The sequence below is a fragment of the Colobus angolensis genome, unplaced genomic scaffold (assembly GCF_000951035.1).
Source record: "Colobus angolensis palliatus isolate OR3802 unplaced genomic scaffold, Cang.pa_1.0 Scaffold5, whole genome shotgun sequence".
NCBI lineage: Eukaryota > Metazoa > Chordata > Mammalia > Primates > Cercopithecidae > Colobus > Colobus angolensis.
The window spans coordinates 18,884,402-18,905,204 of NW_012118487.1; the positions used below are offsets into that span (position 1 = coordinate 18,884,402).

At 37.1% G+C, this 20,803-nt stretch overlaps 1 protein-coding gene across 4 annotated transcripts in view; it reads right to left on the reverse strand.

The window, feature by feature from the left end:
- Positions 1-20,803, reverse strand: part of PALLD (palladin, cytoskeletal associated protein) — a 436,126-nt gene that overhangs the window by 11,453 nt on the left and 403,870 nt on the right. For 2 of the 4 annotated variants that reach the window (XM_011959640.1, XM_011959639.1), the window contains 5 exons: positions 20,423-20,473; positions 18,353-18,574; positions 13,081-13,230; positions 3,287-3,381; positions 1,292-1,424 (listed from right to left, as the gene is read on the reverse strand). In XM_011959640.1, coding sequence (XP_011815030.1) covers positions 1,292-1,424; positions 3,287-3,381; positions 13,081-13,230; positions 18,353-18,574; positions 20,423-20,473 — 651 coding nt within the window. The remainder of the gene's footprint in view (positions 1-1,291; positions 1,425-3,286; positions 3,382-13,080; positions 13,231-18,352; positions 18,575-20,422; positions 20,474-20,803) is intronic. The other 2 variants (XM_011959641.1, XM_011959642.1) reach the window with 1 other exon arrangement.

Consider the following 20,803-nt stretch of genomic DNA (forward strand, 5'->3'; position numbering starts at 1 on the left):
ATTCTCCTGCCTCAGCCTCCTGAGTAGCTGGGATTACAGGCACCTGCCACCACGCCCGGCTAATTTTTGTATTTTTAGTAAAGATGGTGTTTCACCATCTTGGTCAGGCTGGTCTTGAACTTCTGATCTCATGATCTACCTGCCTCGGCCTCACAAGGTGCTGGGATTACAGATGTGAGCCATTCCGCCTGGCCTCACTGTATCATTCTTATGCCTTTGCATCCTCATAGCTTAGCTCCCACTTATGAGTGAGAACACATGATGTTTGGTTTTCCATTCTTGAGTTACTTCACTTGAGTCTCTAGTTCCATCCAGGTTGCTGAGAATCCCATTATTTCATTCCTTTTTATGGGTGAGTAGTATTCCATGATATATGTCCACTCTTTATCCACTCGTTGATTGGGCTGGTTCTATATTTTTGCAATTAAAAACTGTGCTGCTATAAACCTGTGTGCAAATATGTTTTTCATAACTTCTTTTCCTCTGAATTGATAGCTGGTATTGCTGGATCAATTGCTGGATCAATTGGTAGATTTACTTTTAGTTTTTTTTTTTTTTTTTTTTTTTTTACTTGAGTCTCACTCAAAAAAAAAAAAATAAAAAAAACTCAAAAAAAAAAAAAAAAAGAAGAATTAGAAAATAGGAGGAATAAAAGTCAGAGTAGATATATGGATACAAAATTTGTATGAAAAAAGAATGAAGACATGGTAGATTTATCATATTTATTATTTTAATATTTAAAGGGATAAATAAAACTCCTGATGACTTTCTAGAGTATGTCATGTAGGGTTCTGAGTAAAGAACATATTTAATTTAGATTTAAAAGTAAAGAATCATAGTAAACAATATATAAATATCCAGCATATTTCACTTTTCCCCCACTTAAGCTAGAATCATTTTATTTTTTGAGACAGGGTCTTGCTCTGTCAGCTGGGCTGGAATTCAGTGGTTCGATCACAGCTCACTGCAGCCTTCAGCTCCCAGGCTCAAGCAGTCCTTCCAACTCAGCCTCCTAAGTAGATGGGACTATAGGCACATGCCACCATGCCTGGCTAACTTTTGTATTTTTGGTAGAGATGGGTTTCTCCGTATTACCTAGGCTAGTCTTGAACTCCTGGGATCAAGCGATCTACCCGGCTTTGGCCTCTAAAGTGCTGGGATTAAAGGTGTGAGCCACTGTGCCCAGCCCTCATTTTATACTTTATGTAATTTCCCCAAAAGGAACTATAGAGAAACGGCAAGTGAGAGAGAAGTGAGGCAATAGGATATGCAAGCAATAACAAAATCTTACTTTGCAGTCCATTCTGCAGAGTTTTCCTTCTTGAACAGTCAGATCTCCAGGAGCCTGCAAGAAGTGAGGTCTGAAGAATCGCTCCTGAATTGGTTCATTTTCGTCTCCACTGTCCCTTGATCTAGAACGAGGCCTTGAAACAAGAAAGATGACATATAGAAATATAGATAGTAGTTATTTAGACTTTTAGTCATCTGTTTTCTTAAAATACATGGGTTTATAATATGATTTCTTTATCTGATCCCTATATCTAAGATTTACACATTAAAAAATCAGAGAAGCAAAATCTTAATTTGGAAGTTTACTATAAATTTAATTATCTGCCAATTGCAGGGTTCTATAAATCATAAAAGGGGAAATGGAAAAAAATGGGGTATTATATATTAACATTTTTCCTAAATGTTTTTAAACCTTTATGAAAAGTAGCATTATTGCTCATTTATTACCAAATCTTTTTGAACAGAAGTTACTAGAACTTTCCACTGTGATTTTCAAATTTGTAGGAAATTAAAAGTTCTGATGACCCTATAAAATTCAATATATTTTTAATTAAAATTCCTTTTTATATTAAGCAGGAAAACAAATTACATTTTTAGGCAAGTTTTCTTTTGCATTAGTTATCCATATGCCTAGAGGCATTATTTTTTGCTTTAAAAAATGAGATTGTACAAATCTCCCAGATTCTGTGCATCTCTGTCACTTTTAAAGGTTGCCAGAGAACCCTTTAAGAGGAATACAGTTGAAAGTAATTGCAGGGAAGACTTAAAAGATGTTGAATACAAATTCTGTCTGTAGTCACTACAAGAAAAGTTTAAAAACACTTCACTAGGAAAAGAAAGAGTGGAACAAATGAAAGAAGTATACTAGGCTAATAATTATTAGCTTTTTAATATAGTTTACCCTTCTCCAAGTATAGATCTAATTTATGAGAAAAAGCTTTCCAGGACCCACTGATATATGGAAGGGCTTAAATGTGTTGTGGACAACAAGAAAAGCAAAGAGAGTAACGCAAGACAATGGACTGAATACTGTATATGCGGTATTTATACTCAAAAGATACAGGCTAGCATCCTGTGAACAGGCATTGCCATGATGAAGTTAATCTGCACATGCTCTGGTGCCAGAACTGTCTTCCAAATGTTGAACAAAAGTCTTTGTGGATCCAGTCACACCAAGGAGGTGTAGACACACCACTTGTTTGATGCTTACTCAGTTTTCCTGCCTACTCTCTGAGCTAACTATGTATTCTCTTCACTAAAGGCGTTCGCACCTATGGCCTGTAATTTAGAGTGAGGACTATTTGAGAATATTCTGTCTAAAATATCTAAACAGGCCAAGTTGACAGTATGGTTGACTAACTGTATTTTTTTCTTTAAGTGCAAATTTGTTACTAAGAAGTAATATCCTTTCTCTATCCCTGCCTACCATTGTTCCATCAGTGTCCTTGCATAGACTCAGAACTACTAGGAATGGAAAGCATCTCTATCGCTAGCAGATATCTGAGTATTTAAAATGTGACAAATCTTACCTACAAGATTTGTAGTCTAATGGTCTTATGTTTTGAACTAAGTGACTGAAAAATGAACATTAATAAATGAGCTGATTTTAAGAAACCTAGTGGCAATAGCTTTTAATGGTCAACTCACACAGCTGTTGGTTAGAGAAGTTTGGTTTCCAACATTTGTGTACCATTTTGTAGTATTTTCATATGCCATTTAAAAGTGCTGATTCTTGACTTACTTCTCTATAGAATATGTCTATTTAACAAACTAATAGTATATCTGAATGGGCTTAGCACACATCAGCAAATGTTTGCTCCCATATCCTTTCTGCATTGCAAAGGAGAATAACCAAGGAGCCACACACTTCAGGTTTGTATTCATATTCTGTCTTCCAATTATGTTTACTTTTGTGGTTATATGATTCTAATAGTACTAAATTTATAGTAATAAATAAAATAATAGTGACACTTATGGGAAGGAACATGTTAAATACCTTCTGACATGAGGATGGCCTGAGGGAGACCGGGGACTTCGACCTCTTTGGTTGACAGCCTGTACCATTAGCCGTCCAGTACAACTGATGCGGCCCTATAGAAATATCAGGAAATAAATGATTTGTTATTTAAAACTATTAACCACTAAGCACTATCATGCCTACTATCCTATTCTCTATAAGACATTATTTCATAACAAATCAGTATGCCATGTTAGTAATCGCTCTAACCCTTTCAGAAAAACACTTTCCCTGTGAGTTCAGGGCCTCAGTAAAACTGTTTTTACCTGAAGAACTTGAAGGTGACAAGGCCTTTTTTGAAAATCTTAAGTAAGCTTTACTGTTTTATCTAGGATGGTATTTAAAATGACAACCTTTGATTAATTGTAACCAGCAAAGGTCTCCATAACACACGACGCTGAATTGTAAAATATAGCAGGACATCAGTCTCTTGTGAAGATTCCATTTTCATGGTCATCTACCAGCTACAGCCAATTCTGAAATCAAACCTAGATGATTTCAGTTTTTTTTTTAGTAATATACTAATTATAGTAATATACTAATATATAGTATATAGTAATATACAAATTAAATGTTAGTGGCTGGCCGGGCGTGGTGGCTCATGCCTGTTATTCCAGCACTTTGGGAGGCCAAGGTGGGTGGATCATGAGGTCAGGAGTTCGAGATCAGCCTGGCCAATATGGTGAAACCCTGTCTCTACTAAATAAATACAAAAATTAGCTGCGCGTGGTGGTACACACCTGTAATCCCAGCTACTTGGGAGGCTCAGGCAGAAGAATTGATTGAACCCGGGAGGCGGAGGTTGCAGTGGGCTGAGATGGTGCCACTGCACTCCAGCCTGGGTGACAGAGCGAGACTCCATCTCAAAAGAAAAAGTTACTGGCATCCCTTTCTCAAACCATATATTAAAATGAGCATGATAATGATAAAATGAGTGTTATGTAAGAAGTATGCATGGGATGATAAGGAGAGCTTCATGAGTAAATGAAGCCATATTCTCATGAAATGAAAATATTTGAGATTTAAAAACCGGAAGCAGTTAAATACCTAAAATATATGGGTCATATGATAAGGGCCTATGTAATTAAAAAAAAAAACCTATATTTTATCTCTTAAATTTGTCAGTTGAAATTTTGATGGGGTGGTGGGGTCGGGGAGATAGCCAGAAGTTGGTTAATGGATACAAAATTACAGCTGCATAGGAGGAATCAGTTTTAGTGTTTCACAGCACTATAGGATAGCAGCAATTTATTGTGTATTTTCATATAGCTGAAAGAGTGGATTCTGAGTGCTTCCAACACAAATGATAAATGAGGTGACAGATATGCTAATTACCATGATTTGAGCATTACACATTTTATACATGCTTTGAAATATCACACTGTACTTCATAAATATGTATAATCATTATGTCAATTAAAAATAATAAAAGCAAAAAAAGAGACTGATAAATGCTGTCATATGTGAACAGACAAGTGATACTCAGGGCACCCAGATGACATGGATAAGCCACGCATTGTTACTTTGGTTTTTGTTTCAGCTCCTCCTCTTAATTTTTTTTTTCACTGTTACCAGCACAGTAGCAAAAAAAGATGATTTTTCTCCTTCACTCTCTCAGAAGAATGAGAAGATGTGCTTCTGAATTTTGATGACTGCCAAAGGTAACAGCAAGAGAGGAAAAACGAGAAGCAGATGTACCACCAATGATTAGACTTAGTGAATTCTAGCTCATAGTTGATGAGAAGCCCTCATGCACTTACACTCAGAATAAAATTCTTCCATTGGCTCTCAGTTTCATTGCAAGCTGCCTATAGAGACAGGTAACAGAAGCTGCAGTGTTCTGTGTGTTTTGAAGAACTGCTTTCCAACTGTGAGTAGACTGGAGTGAGGGTCAGGGTGAGGGCACTAGTGGAGGGAATGCAGAGAAAAAAACCCATAGTAGGATTCAGTGAAGGGCAGGACTCTAACTGGGGGGGGGGGGTGTCTCTGCAGGTCTCCTAAAACCTGGACTTCTTTAGGGCTGCAACCACCCAGAAAAGGCAAAGACATAGGAATGTAATACAGACAGGAGAAGAATGAGGAATTACCAAAAAGAGGTCATCACAAAGACAAACATAACTAGTTTTATACCACTACATATGTGACTCCCTCTGGCACTCACGGTGTTTGCTATTGAGGTCGCAGTTAAAACACTGTTTCCTGAAAATTTCCAAGGAGACATGAAGTCTAACATTATGAAGGAGAATTATTTCTAACTCAGATTAACTGTATCTGAAGCACAGGCCACTTGATACAGATTCTCTCATGCTAAACTCTTGGCAAACATTTGGGATTCCCTAAACTAGCTTGAAATCTAAAAATTAATTTCATCCAACTTCTCCAGATCTGTACTTGCTATAGAAAATCTAGATGTAACTTGCTTAGAAGACCCCCATCATGAACTACCCAACTGATGCATCATACAAGATAACAAATGGACACATACAATTAATGATTTTTTTTGGAGGTTGAGGACAAGGAAGTGTGTGTATTGTTCTACACAAATAGCTTCAATTGTACTGATATGGGATATGGCTTCCTTATTATGTACTTTGCGGCTTCCATGATGAAATGCTTATAATTTGGATATATCCTTCCTTGTGACATGAAGCCCAGAAGATCCACAGTAAGTTAAAATGAACTAATCATGTATGCAGTTAGAAAAAGATATAATGTAAGTTAAATTCAGACTTAACCTTGAATTTGGACAAGGAGGTATGGGTTGTTACAAACAGTCAAACAAACCCACCCCACTAACCTGGATTTGAGTTTTGACTTTTCATAAAACTTCGAGCAAATCACTGAATTTGAAGCCTTTGTTTCTTCTTCTGTACAAATAGGGATACTACATGTATCTCTCACAAGGATGTTTTAAGGGTTAAATGATGTAACCTAAATGCTCTTGTAAATATCAAATGATATGTGACATCATAAATTATCATTATTAAATTCCTCATAGCTGGTACTGTGTTACCATGGGTCTGAGACATTATGCATGTACATGCATCAAGATGGTTTTTAGGAGCCCCAGCAGCTTGGTGGACCCCAGTAAGAATTTCCATGTGAATGTACTTCATGTGAGGTATATGCTTACCTCCTTTTAAAATCCTTCATATTTAACCAGTGTCTCCCCTGCCACTGAGTACTCTTAATCCTGGGATGGGCCTCACATACCTTCGTGTGGCACTCAGTGGCTCTGGAATCAGTCTAAGTTTGTAAACCAGTTCTGCTGTCCCTTACAGGCGAGTGACTTTAGGTAGGTAACTTAATCTTTCTAAGTTTCCTTCTCTGTAAAATAGGACTATATAGTGAATGCCTAATGGGTTCTTATGAAGATTAAAGGCATTAATACTTGTAAAGCACCTGGCAGCATTGTGTTTTGCATGAAGCCAGTGCTCAAAATGTTAAATTACTGTAGCACTCACTATGGATATAATTATAATAACCAGTTTTGAGGCATCCTTTAGAATTGTTTATGTAATGGGATTTTATTTTTCTTGGTATTAGAATGTAATTTACTCCAAAGGAAAAACAAAATACCTTTGGCATAGGAGGCAGACTATGTGAGAAGCAGATTAACCTTTTTAACTTCTGCTGGTGCTTGAAAGGTGCTAAGCACAATCATACTGAAATGTGCTTGTTAGTGTGATGGCTGCATTTGATGTGGAGGAGGAAATATGCCCTATTCAACTCTAAATAGATCCTGGATATGCTTAGCCCGCCTCTTCCTCCCCTCTCCAAAAGCAAACAAACAAACAAAAAAAACAGGTTGGCATACTACTCTGGAAAGGTCACACATTTCTACACTGTTTTCAAGGTTTTCGCTGCTACTGCTTAAAACCATGTATACAAATATTGCCACAGAATATTTCCTTAACTTCCCAAATTTAAGAAAAAGGAATAGTTACCATTTGTAATCTTTCTATTCTGATACCAGCCTTCACTTCTGAACATGAAAGGGGAAGGTGTGGTCTTCGGGAGGCAGAATTATTAGTTTGATTTATATAGTGTTATTGGCTAAATATATTACTAACCAATACATAACCAGGAGCATTTAGAGAGCATCCAAACTAAGAAGTTGTATAATTTTGTCATTTTTGTTTGGGAAAGAAAAAAAACCCAGAGTTCTGTGAAGCTTTTTTAAAAAGATGTCTTCAATGTGCATAATAGAAAGTTCAGGTTTTTAAGTCTGAACATACTGTTTTTGACAAAGATCATACAGAATTAGCAATAACTGATTTTAATAATATGCCTAAAACCCTGGTAATCATAGTAGGCTCTGATGCACATTAATGCTGTTGCATTTGCTTTTATTAATTTTCTCATTTCTATCTGCTTTACCATTAACGTAAGAATAATGGAAGGGAATGTTTAAAGTGAAGTTTGAAATGAGCCAGGAAACCTTATAATGCTAAAACAAAACATAAGCAACAAACTAACATTTTATATTTAACTCAGTTGTGTGTTACTTTTCTATTCCAAACAAATCCACAGTTTAAAACTTACATTACAAATAAGTATGAATTTTTAAAGTGATTCTGTATGAAACATCCAGCCTGTAAACATTATTTCATACCTTGTGCAAGGCCAATTATTTATATAATATGGAAATAATATTTATATTTCAGTTTATGAAATTTAACTTGTGGCACACAGGTCTTCATAAAAGCTTGCCACTTGTATACATAATGCAGTTTGAGGAAACATCAAACTGCAGAATACCCATTCCAAAATCCAAGTGCAATACAAAGTAACTTAGCAACACAACAAAACAAAGTAAAACATTCGTGTTTAGATGTAGTTGTTCTTAAAGATAGGATTAGAGTCTAAAATAAACTGTATTTGTGATCCTTATTTTGGCATTCTGTTTGGTGTAACTGCACAATCACTCATTATTTTGCTAAACTATGTGATTGCGTTGGTCTCTTCTGAATTGCTTGAGCTACACACATCAAGTGTGACATACAGCCCAGTATATGTTTGTGTGTTCTATCCCAAGTAGAATTTGGATGCAGTCAACAATATCTAACGTTTTTCTTATTCCCAAAAGATTAACCCAGGTGGAAAAATATCATATTCTATAAATATTCTGCTGAACTTGAATATTTTCCTCCCTCCTTGGTTCTCACTCTTCTCTTGGCTGCTTGCTGTAATTATTTTCCACTGCTCAGGAGAGCTCTACCGTCTGTGTTTCATTACTGAACTAATTTTTCCACTCTACTCTTCCTCTTCTCCTTGGTCATTTCACATCATCTGGGCTACAGTGTACTAGAAAACATACATGTATTCTCCCTTTCAAACCCAAATACTTTTTTTTTCTAAACCCTAATAACTTTAACATTTCAAAATTTAAGGTAACTAAAGGGCATTAAGGAAGTAAGGAGTCAACTTCAGTTTTCTGTCAACTACACTTTATGCTTTTGGGATTACTATATCTTGAAAGATTTAGCAATTTTGAATTTTTTTTACCACCTTTTATGACATGACTATTTCAACTCATGTCTTAATTCATAAATTACAAGAACAAAATGTTTTAATATATGGTAATAGCTGTTGTAAAGTTGAGATTCTAACAGTGTTAAACATTTCCAGAATGGCATCCCTATAGCAACAAATGGTAACTTACACCAAGAGTTAGGTAGAAAAATGGTCTGTCACTGGTCATGGTTTAAATGCCACTTTGTTTTTCTAACGGGTAGTAAAGTTCACTCCAATTTTTAAGTGATGACTCACAGAACTTGTATCTTCCATATTTGGACATACCAGTTACTAAAGACCCCAAGACAGAAAAGAGGGGTTTTACTCTTGGAATTAAAATCAACCAGGCAACATGCTCAGAAACTTGGAACAAATACTACTACTGCGAAGTGCCATAAATATCGAAATTCTCTCACAACAATTTCAATGGGACATACACATCTACACACTGAGGCCTAGACTCAGAGTCATTTCATGAGTTTCCCTTCCTTTTGCCTGTCTTGGGTTATTTAGGTAAAGAACATTCTTAGCCCTACCCCTTAATTAAGATACTGGGAGTGTCAACTGATCTTTGGAGTCCGCTGGAATACTTAATAGGTAGTGTTAGGAACTGGTCTGGTTACTGTGATGCCCGGGTTCTTTGAATCTTTGTTTTTTTGCTCCTTTTGATAGACCCAGAGTAGTTATTTTACCTTTGGCTGAAATCACAGGTTGGATAGGATATTCTGTTAGGAGGGCTGGTCTAGTCCACTTCTCATTGCTTTGTCTTCTCTCCAAAGGGTAGAGCAAAGAACCAGAGAGGGTTAACCATGGGGCTTAGCCTGGGATTTGTAAAGCAGTGAATTACTGGGGCCTGGAATGAGGGCAGTGATCACTCTCTTTTGGGGCCTCTCTTGGCCCTGAGGGTGCTGAGCGCAGAGAGCAGCTTCCCAGCTTCATGTGTGGCTGATGTCAGCTGTGCTATGGGTGCGGCGGTCCTCTAGCTCACAGCTCCTCCACCCAAGCCCACAGCTGTGGCAGTTGTGGCACAGCCACATCTGCTGCCTAAGTTCTTTCCCATGGGAGTGATAAAATGGAAAAGCCAGGAGGACAGAAGACCACACACCAACAACATACTGGGTAGAAATTCCATCCCAAATTAACTTGCTTACTTTCTGACAGTACTGTGGGAACGGAGTACCTAGACACGGAACTGATCCTTTACATCTGGTTCCACAGGCTTCTGTTCTAGGCCTGTTGCTTTAAGATGGGGTAGTTACTGTCTCTGAATGAAAATAATGACAATAAGTAGCATTTATTGAAACTATACTATGTGCCAGGTAAACTGAAGGCTTTTTACATGTACTATTTAAATCTGTATTACTATTATTCTCATTTTACGAAGGAGGAAATAGGCAGAGAAGTTAAGTGACTTGCTAAGGTCACACAGGTAGTGAGTGGAAGAGCTAGAATTGCAGCTCAGATCCACCTGATGCCAAAGTTCCCGCTCGTAACGCCTGTACTGCACGGCCTGCCGGCCTCATCCTAGGTTTTTTGGTATCATCAGTGTTGCCCTACAATCTTGGCGTTTGTAGTAACATTTCTGTTTTATTTCCTTCCTTTCCTTTTTTCCCTATGTTTACAAGGTTTTCTTTTTTTTTGGCATTATATATTGGGCTTTGGGTAAGATCACATTTATTTTCTAAAGTTTATTTTTGGCTAATGGCAGTGCTTTGGGAGGCTGAGGTGGGAGGACTGCTTGAGCCCAAGACTTCTGAGTTGCAGTGAGCCATGATCATGCCACTGTACTCCAGCCTAGGTGACTGAGGAAGAAGACCTTGTCTCTATGTAAATAAATATTTATTTTTTATTCTAATTGACAAATTATAATTGTATGTATTTGTGGGGTACAATGTGATGTTATATGTATGTAATATGGAATGATCCAAGGGAGATCTTCAGCAGCTCACCTTCATCTAGTGACTTCATAATAATTTGTCAAGAGAGTTTAAATGATTGGAGACTACTGACCCCCGAGGCTGGCCTGCTGTCTTAAACTCTGCACACTGCCATTGGCCATGAGCACTGAGTCATTCCTTCCCCACTGAGAACTTTTCCACATGTAAAAATGCATTACTATAATTTGAGGAAGACACTAAGCAGACTCACAATTGCAGTTTTACGTTTATGTTCTTTTGTTCTATAAAACGACTTATTCCAATAACAATTTACAACATGCTAAGAAAAATGCCTTGAAATTAATAGCAGGGTCCCAGTGTTGGAAATACTTAAGGACTATAGATAATTCCATCCCATAATATATCCCAGCCTTTCTAGGGCAAAAGAGGAATAAACGACCCAACATGAAGAAAAATTTTGGATTTTGTCAGTTTTCCACCATTTTCTTCAACAGGCAGAAAACTAAACTGAAAGCTAGAATCTGTTAATGTCAAGGAAATGCACTGAAAATATACTAAGGAAAAAAGAGGCCAAGGTAGGTTGATCACCTGAGGTGAAATCCCATCTCTACTAAAAATACAAAAAATTAGCTGGGTGTGGTGCTGCTGAGGCAGAAGAATTGCTTGAACCCAGGAGGTGGAGATTGCAGTTAGCCGAGATCACACCACTGCACTCCAGCCTGGGCAAGAGAGCAAGAGTCTGTCTCAAAAAAAAAAACAAAAAAAAACAAGTTCCACTTTTGTTTCTTCATATATATCAAATATAAACACAAACATTAAAATGCAACTTTATAATAGTGATTTAGACTTTTTCAGGGTGATGGTCATGTGTTCATTGATTAAAAAGTTTAGAACTTTAAGAATGTGCATTAATATAGAAGCTTTTCATTAACAGTGAAGAGTTTGCTGTGCTCTGTCACAACCTGATTAGCTGGATAATTTGTTTTCATTCTGATCTTAGTATTATTGCAGAAAAATATATTTATATGACCATGGAATATCAGAATATAATAAACCTTGAACAAACTTTATTTATTTAGAAACAGAGTCTCACTCTGTCACCCAGGCTGGAGTGCAGTGGCATGATCTCAGCTCACTGAAACCTCTGCATCCCAGGTTCAAGTGATTCTCGTGCCTCAACTTCCTGAGTAGCTTGGATTACAGGTGCATACCACCACACCTGGCTAATTTTTGTATTTTTAGTAGAGACAGGGTTTTACTATGTTGGCCAGGCTGGTCTCAAACTCCCGGGCTGAAGCAATCCACCTGTCTCAGCCTCCCAAAGTGCTGGGATTACAAGTGTGAGCCACTGCACCCAGGCCAGAAACTTTAATTAAGTTTGTAGCATCATTAAAATTATTTACATAGTTTCTAATGCTAAATATTTTCTTCAAAAGAAATAATATGGAATGATATAAATAGATCAGAGATTCTAAAAAGATGACTTCTAGAGAAAACTGTTCGTTTTACCATGCCTTTTTTTCCCCTTTTAAAAGTGTATTATTTATACGACTTTTACAGACTTAGTGAAACTACCTGTCATACATTGAGCTCTTAAGGTACAGAATAACTTCTTACTCAGTTTTGTATCCCCTATATCCAGCATAGTGACTAAAATGTATAACATAATAAAAAAGAATTTGCAGGCTTCAACTGGCAACACGATACCTGCAGCCTCCTATTAAATTCTAAGAAGGCAACTGATTTTTTGACCCTAAGTTAAAGGCAAATACAAGAGAAAACATTTTGATGAAAACCGATACACCTGAATGGTAACAAAATTATCATTTGTCTACTCTTGCACATTAAATCCCACTGATGTTTCTTTTAAAATATTTTACTTTGTTGAGTTTTTCTTATACAGCCTATGTATGCCACTCACTCTCTTTTCCTCCTTTATTTTCTTCATGTAATTTTATATTATTTACGTAAAGTAATACAACTTCATGTAAAGTTATATTATTTATGTATTTGTTAATTGCTTTTTTTTTTTTAAACATAGGACTTTCCCCAGTCTACCACTGCAACCCCGTCACCCACATAGAAAGTGTGTACATATTAGACCCTTAATATTTGTGGAAGGAATGAACATCTGCACCATAATCATTCCTGTAGAACAACATCTGATGGAATAAATAAATATTCATGAAACAAAGAATTCTTCTATCCTCCGAAACCAAGATGGATGTAGAATTTGGAAAAATAGTTTCATAAATCAAAGAAACTTCTTAACTTCACCTTTTAAATAGTTCCTTTGTCCAATCAAATGCCTGTAAGCACTAGACACAGAACTGAGCCCAGAACTATACCCTTCTTTACCTGAGGGTTTGCAGCCATAATTGTATAATTCCCATCGTCATCTAGGGTGGAGGCTGTGGTATAGAGGGAGCAGGTCCCATCGAGATCTCTTTGAATGGTGTAGTGATCACTCTTTGGAGAGATCTGCTTCCCATCTTTAAACCAGTAGATCTGTGAATAGAAACAAAGATTAAAGATTAAGAGTTTGTGTATTCCTACTCTATTTGGAGAACTGAAAGTAGTAACAGTGTGGTTTGCAGAGCTGATCTGAGTTTTCATGTTAAAACGTTAAACCAAATACCTGAATAAGAAATTGATTTTTCAGTGAAAAAAAGCAGGTAAAAATTTAAATTCTATTGGAGTTTTTAAATTATATACCTTCCTTTTGTTTTTAAAAATGTGGTACTTACATTCATATATTATTTATATGAAGGGATATATTGAATTTTGGCAATGATTATTTCTATGAAGTGGCATTACAGGCTGTTTTTCTTTTTGCTTCTTTCTTTTTTCAAATGTACCAGCAATTAAAATGTATTGTTTATAAAATAAAAGTAAAAAGGTTGTTTTGGAGAACAAAAGCAGACCCCAAACTCTAACCATTTCACTGAATTGTGTTTGACAAATAAAAGAGGTTGGTAGGGAGGGAGGTAATGACTAAGGGTTGGTGATGGGTGGAACACTATTGCTTCATTTCTGGGCCAGGAAGCATATGATCAAAGGTTAAATGTCACCTATCCCCATTATGTTAAAGAAAACACAGTAGTATTGAAAAGTATAATAATTTTCAGATATATAACTTGGGTTAAAAAATTAAATGTGGGTCAGGTACAGTGGCTCATGCCTACCTATAATCCCAGCACTTTGGGAGGCTGAGGAGGATTGCTCAAACCTAGGAATTCAAGACCAGCCTGGGCAACATAGTAAGACCCTGTCTCTACAAAAAATTAAAAAAAAAATTATCTAGGTATAGTGGTGCATGCCTATAGTCTTAGCTATTTGGGAGGCTGAGTCAGGAGGATTGCTTGAGCCCAGGAGGTTAAGGCTGCAGTGAGCTGTGATCATGCCACTGCACTCCAGCCTAGGTTACTGAGGCCCTGTCTCAAAAGAAAAAATGTGAAAAATAAAAGTAAATTTTGACTAAATACAATATTTTAAAGTAGTTCAAAGGTCCTCTTTCCTTCCCTCACTTTTAAACAAAACCAATTGTCCATGGATGTCTGAGTTCTGAGGTTTTGTTTTGTTTTGGAGACAGGGCGCCCCAGGCTGGAGTGCAAAGTGCAGTGGTGCAATCTTGGTTCACTGTAACCTCCGCTTCCCGGGTTCAAACAATTCTCGTGCCTCAGCCTCCAGAGTGGCTGGGATTATAGGTATAAGCCACCATGCCTGGCTAAGTTCATTATTATTTTTGATTTAGTGGAACAACACAGTTGAAAGACAGGCTCATCATAATGAATCACAGTGCCAACAGCCCTAACATGACTGAGATGCTGAATTAATAGCTACATCACCCCACCTCCAGACTTACTAGATAAGCAAATAAACCCTTCCTTTTTTAAGCCATAGCAAGTTCTTTGTTGTCATTTTTTTGTTCCTTGAAGCCAAAAGTATTCCTAACTGATTCCTAACAAAAGAAATATACTTTAGACCCTTTAGTTGTTAAAACAAACTTCTTGGGAGGGGGGAGGGATTGCATTGGGGAGTTATACCTGATATAAATGATGAATTGATGGGTGCTGACGAGTTGATGGGTGCAGCACACCAACATGGCACAAGTATACATATGTAACAAACCTGCACGTTATGCACATGTACCCTAGAACTTAAAGTATAATAAAAAAATAAAAAATAAAAATAAAAATAAAAAAAAACAAACTTCTTCCTTAATGTAAATCAGTGTAAATTGGTAACATAAACTGGCATTCAAATTCAACTGTCTGTCAAAGTATTTGAATCTGAAAAATCTTTTTGAAACCTCCATCCTAAGAAAGGAAAAGACTAGAAATATATAGCACTAAATAAATGCATGAATTATCAGGATATGACTGCTCTAACTTTTCAAACTCACATTTTTCAGATAGCTCCAAATTTACAGAAACTATATTATGTATTAAACTCTAGAATCTAAAAAGTAATCATCAACTAGACTAATAACTTTCAGTTTTAAAACTTAAATTATGTAAAGTATCATACTTCATAATTATTTTACTTTTTAGTAGTTGATGCTTTCTTTTTCTTTTTTTTTTTTTCCTTTAAGACGAGTCGCCCAGGCTAAAGAGTGCAGTGGCGTGATCTTGGCTCACTGCAATTTCCACCTCCTGGGTTCAAGTGATTCTCTTGCTTCAGCCTCCTGAGTAGCTGGGATTACAGGTGTATGCCACCGTGCTCAGCTAATGGTTTGTATTTTTAGTAGAGATGGGGTTTCACAATGTTGGCCAGGCTGTTCTCAAACTCCTGACCTCAAGAGATCTGCCCGCCTCAGCCTCCCAAAGGGCTGGGATTCCAGGCATGAGCCACCGCGCCTGGCTATGGTTGACTATTTCTGATGGAAAAAAGAAGCTGTAATAAGTATACAATTTCTTCCTTTTGCATTGTTGCCACAATGCCAGTTCTTGAGTTATTTCTTTAATCATATTTTTTCACCTCCATTATACTTGGCATACAACTTTCAAATAGGATCTAAGAAATATTTCCAAAATTTTACCAAGCCTACTAATGCAGGGAGAAATTCGGGAGGGCACAAGAATGAGAATAGAGTAAATTAGAAATTATTTTCAATCTTCCTATGGCTCGACTAGAACAAGCATGTCAAGGGAGGAATAAAATATTTTTAAAACATAAGCCTAAAAAACATGTATTTCTTTAAATATGAATATTCCATACTTTAACAATCCTAATGTAATTTATATGGCATATGCCAAAGTAGACCTTTAATAAATGAGAGAGGGAAGAAAAGAATGAGAAGGAGAATGAAGGTTGAGGGATAGGAAGGAGGGATGAAAGAATAACATTTAACAATAAAATGTTTAAACAATTAAGTTAGCTGTGAAACATTTAAATTTGTATTAGGAAGAAAATACAGTTATATTAAAAACAAAAGCCCATCTTTCAAGTTAATGTAGTATTCTATAAGAATCAATAATCTTAGAACGTGATCAGTGATCTTAAGTCTTGTGTAAGTTTTGAAAATAATGTAGAATCTTTTTGTGAATATCTTGGAAGTTCAAGATATAATTCCTTGTTGAATTTCATTCATACGCTACAAATTTAATACATGCATTTGATAACATGTTGTGAATACACAGCTGTTAACGTAAATTATGCCAAGAATATTGTAAAAAGTTTTCTACAACAATGGAGTTTATTTTTTAAAATCCCATTTTATTAGGAAGTATATAGGGTTTGAAAATTTAGGGCTTTTTTCTTTGATCTTTGACTTTGGCGTTGCATGTCAGTTTTAAGAAAAGAATATGATGGTAAAACCTGCCATAGTGGAAAAATAAAACAATGCATGGAGCTATTGGAAATTAACACCTAAAAGTGTCAGGTATGTATATTTTTTTTATCACTTTTCCTTCTTTCATTTAATGCCACTATTAAGCTTTTTATTTCAATGAGTACATTGCTCTATGCTTATTTTATAAATTTGTGTTCTTGTTCTTTCATTATAGTTTCCATTCTTTTTAAAATTGTTTCAATCATTTTAAAGTTATTTTAGAGGCTACTTAAGATTGTTCAATATTGTGCAATACTTGGCCTTCTGTTTTTCTGTTTCTTGTACTATTGACTCTTACTATGGTTTGGATGTCTGTCCCCTCCAAATCTCATGCTGAAATGGGATTCCCAATGTTGGAGGTGGGCCCTGGCAGGAGGTGACTGGATCATGGGGGTGGATCCCTCATGAATAGTTTAGCACCATCCCCTTGGTGGTAAGTAAGTTCTTGCTCAGTTAGTTCACATGAGATCTGGTTGTTTAAAGTCTGGGACCTCCACCACTTCTCTCTCTTGCTCCTACTCTTGCTGTGTGATTCACCTTTTCCACCTTCGCCTTCGCCATGACTGTAAGCTTCCTAAGGCCTCACCAGGAGCAGATTCCAGTACTATACCTGTATACCATGCAGAACTGTGAGCCAATAAAACCTTTTATTTTGAGACGGAGTCTCATTGTCGTCGCCCCGAGCTGGAATGCAGTGGCATGATCTCGCTCACTGCTGAGTAGCTGAGATTATAGGCGCCCACCACCATGCCCAGCTAATTTTTGTATTTTCAATAGAGATGGGGTTTCACCATGTTGGCCAGGCTGGTCTTGAACTCCTGACCACCCATCTCGGCCTCACAAAATGCTGGGATTACAGATGTGAGGCACCATGCTTGGCCAATAAAACCTATTTCCTTTATGAATTACCCAGTCTCAGGAATCCCTTTATGCAAAAATGGCCTAACAACTCTCCTCATGGTTATTTCTTCATATATTATTACCTTTATATAAGGCAATTTTTTGCTTGCTTCTAAGAATTTTAATCATCCAGCACTAAATTTCACATTTCTCAGCTTTTGGCTCCCTATCATATGATAGTGTAGTTTAGGGGTTTTAATTTTTTGCCTTCTTTATTCTTTTCACTCCAGTTCTAGGGAAAAGTGTACTCCTGTTTATCGCCTTGCTGGGCTAGTAAACAGGGATTCTAAGGCCTTCCTTTAAAGAGAGGGCAGCTCCTTATCCAGCATTTCCATATGTTTGCATGGAGGCTCCCATCGGGTCGTCCTAGTCCTGCATGGTATCAGAATTGGTCATTATCCATTCTGAACAATATTCCTCACCCCACCTCCCTCTGTAAATATTAACAGAAGCAGCTTTGGTGTCTTGATTAAAGACTGTAAGTTATTACAACCAGTGGTGAGCATTACTTCTCTGTATGGTACACAGCACTGGATTCAAATGCAGGCTTGGCCACTCACCAGCTCTCTGACCTTGGAAACTCACCTCACAGAACTCAGTTTAGTTATTTGCGATTTGGTAGTAACAATGAAGAATAAATGATCTAGGTGTGTGAAGAGCTCCCTGTTAGTTATTCTGTATTCTATTCTTCAAAACCAAACTCCACTCCCCCACCACCTTTTTTGGTTTCTAATGCCTCCTGAAGATGGCCCAGAACTTCAGAATATTTAAAACCCTTTATATCGTGGGTATTGAGAAAGATCATTTGTATCTCTTTTCTCCTACCAGCATGCTGTATTTTGGAAGCTAAACCTTTCCTCAGAGAATGACTCTTAAAAAGCCATGTTCCCAGCTCACCTTTGGCTTTGGATTTCCAGCCACTCTACATGTGAAAGTTGCTGGCATTCCCTCAAAGATCTTGTAATGTTTCAGCTTCATCTCAAAGAAAGGTGCCATTCCATTTTCCACAGACACATCTCCATACTGAACTTCATCACCTGGTTCATCCACAGGAGACCTTTCTAGCCTATACTCTATTTCACTGATGAGTCTCTGTTCACAGCTGGAGACTTTGTATTCCTGTATCAAGGAAAGTTTAAGTTAGCAGACTCAATCCCTTCTGACAAAGTGTCAAGTCTATCCCTGTCCCCCAATAAGGACCTAGAAGACAGTGGTATTTTTACCATAGAGCTTAAAAACACAGTCTGAGCCCAATTCAATTGCATAGGAAACAAAAAACATCTGGAAGTGAGTTTATATGGTATTGCAGATTGTCTTCAAGTCCTGTCATCCAAAAAGAGCGGGGGAAGAAAGATCAATTTTTTTTCCTTCTTTTCTCTCAGGCAAGGGGAAAGAAGGGGAAGGAAAGAAAAAGGCAAAAGCAAAGCTATGTATTCCTAAACTGTTGATAACAATAAAATATAATGGAACGCTGATTTCCTTCTGTAGGGTAAAAGCTGATGCAGGGTGGTGCATCTCTCCAGAAGGCTAACAGTACATGTGGCAAACAGCTGCCATATTAACACAATTTTAGCAAAAGAATAATGGAAAAAATGGTACCATTTTTTTTTGTTTTGTTTTGTTTTTTTCACCGATAACAATCCCTGCCTTGCAAGGGCCTCCTCCTCAGCTCTGCAGCTGCTAGAAACCCACCATCTTTAGAAGAAAAAATAGGACAGTCTAGTCAAAATTTGCCTAAAAAAAAAAGCAAACAATCCATCAACATTCCTATGGTGATGAAAGTGGATCCTACAATTTCCTTGCCTATAAAGTGCAATAAAGGCCAGGTACAGTGGCTCATGCCTATAATTCCCAACACTTTGGAAGTCCCAGGTGGGAGGATTGCTTCAGGCCAGGAGTTTGAGACCAGCCTGGGCAACAAAGTGAGACCCTATCTCCACAAAAAATTAAAACAAAAAAAAAATAGCTGGGCATGGTGGTACATGCCTGTTGTCCCAGCAACTTGGGAGACTGAGGTGGGAGGACCGCTTGAGCCTGGGAAGTTGAGGTTGCAGTGGGCCGTGATTGTGCCACTGCACTCAAGCCTGGGCAAAAGAGTGAGACCCTGTCTCCAAAACAAAAAAGAAAAAGTGCAATGAAGACAAGGCAGTCTACGTAAAATATTCCCTATTTAATATTAAATGAAATATAACTTTAACGATGTTTCCTCTTAAAGAAGTTACTCAGTATTTAAAAAACAGTTTGTTGGTTTGAGGGAAGAAGTACAACAGTATGAATAAAACGGCAAGAATTATACCACAAGTTGTTTTGCTTCATCTAATTGCTATCAAATTAATCACTTGAAGAATTCACATTTTTTCCCCATAGAAAGGTATAACAAATGAAAAACTTTTCTTGCTTTAATGTTCAGAGTATCCACTAATGACAGAATTAAATTCAAGTCGGAGGCCAGGCACTGTGGCTCATGCCTGTATTCCCAGCACTTTGGGAAGCCAAGGCGGTTGGATCACCTGAGGTCAGAAGTTCGAGACCAGCCTGACCAACATGGTGAAACCCCATCTCTGCTAAAAATACAAAATTAGCCAGGCATGTTGGCGTGCACCTCTAATCCCAGCTACTGGGGAGGCCGAGGCAGGAGAATCGCTTGAACCCAGGAGGCAGAGGTTGCAGTGAGCCGAGATCACACCATTGCACTTCAGCCTGGGCAACAAGAGCGAAACTCCATCTCAAAATAAATAAATAAATAAAAATAAATAAATAAATAAATTCAAGCTGGTAAATACATGACAAGAAAACTCATGTTGCAGTAATTTTGTGTATCTGATATTAAATGAAATAGACACTGGTCATAGCATTTATAATTAATATATGACAAAAAAGGTAGAAACACACGTAAAACAGGAAGAACAGAAGAAAACAGACACAGTGAAAGACTGGAAGTGGAAGAAGAAAGGTGAAAAGCTTAACCTTTTGACCATCCAGAGGACTCCCTACAGAAGCATGAGGAGAACCAATGTCCTGTAATGGTAGAAAAAAAGATGTGAAGACTAATAATAGAAATAATAAGAATGCAGCAAGATTTCCAATTTTCCTTAAGTGAAACTTTTGTGCTAGCAATAAGCATTTGATAGTAACGGTACTGTGAGTACTCACACAACCATTCTGCTTTTCACTTTCGGTACAGTACTCCATAAATCACATGAAATATTCAATACTTTATTTTAAATAGGCTTTGTGTTAGATGATTTTGCCCAACTGTAAGCTAATGTAAGTGTTGTGAGCACATTTAAAATAGACTAGGCTAACCTATGATGTTCAGTAGGTTAGGTGTATTAAATGCACTTTTTT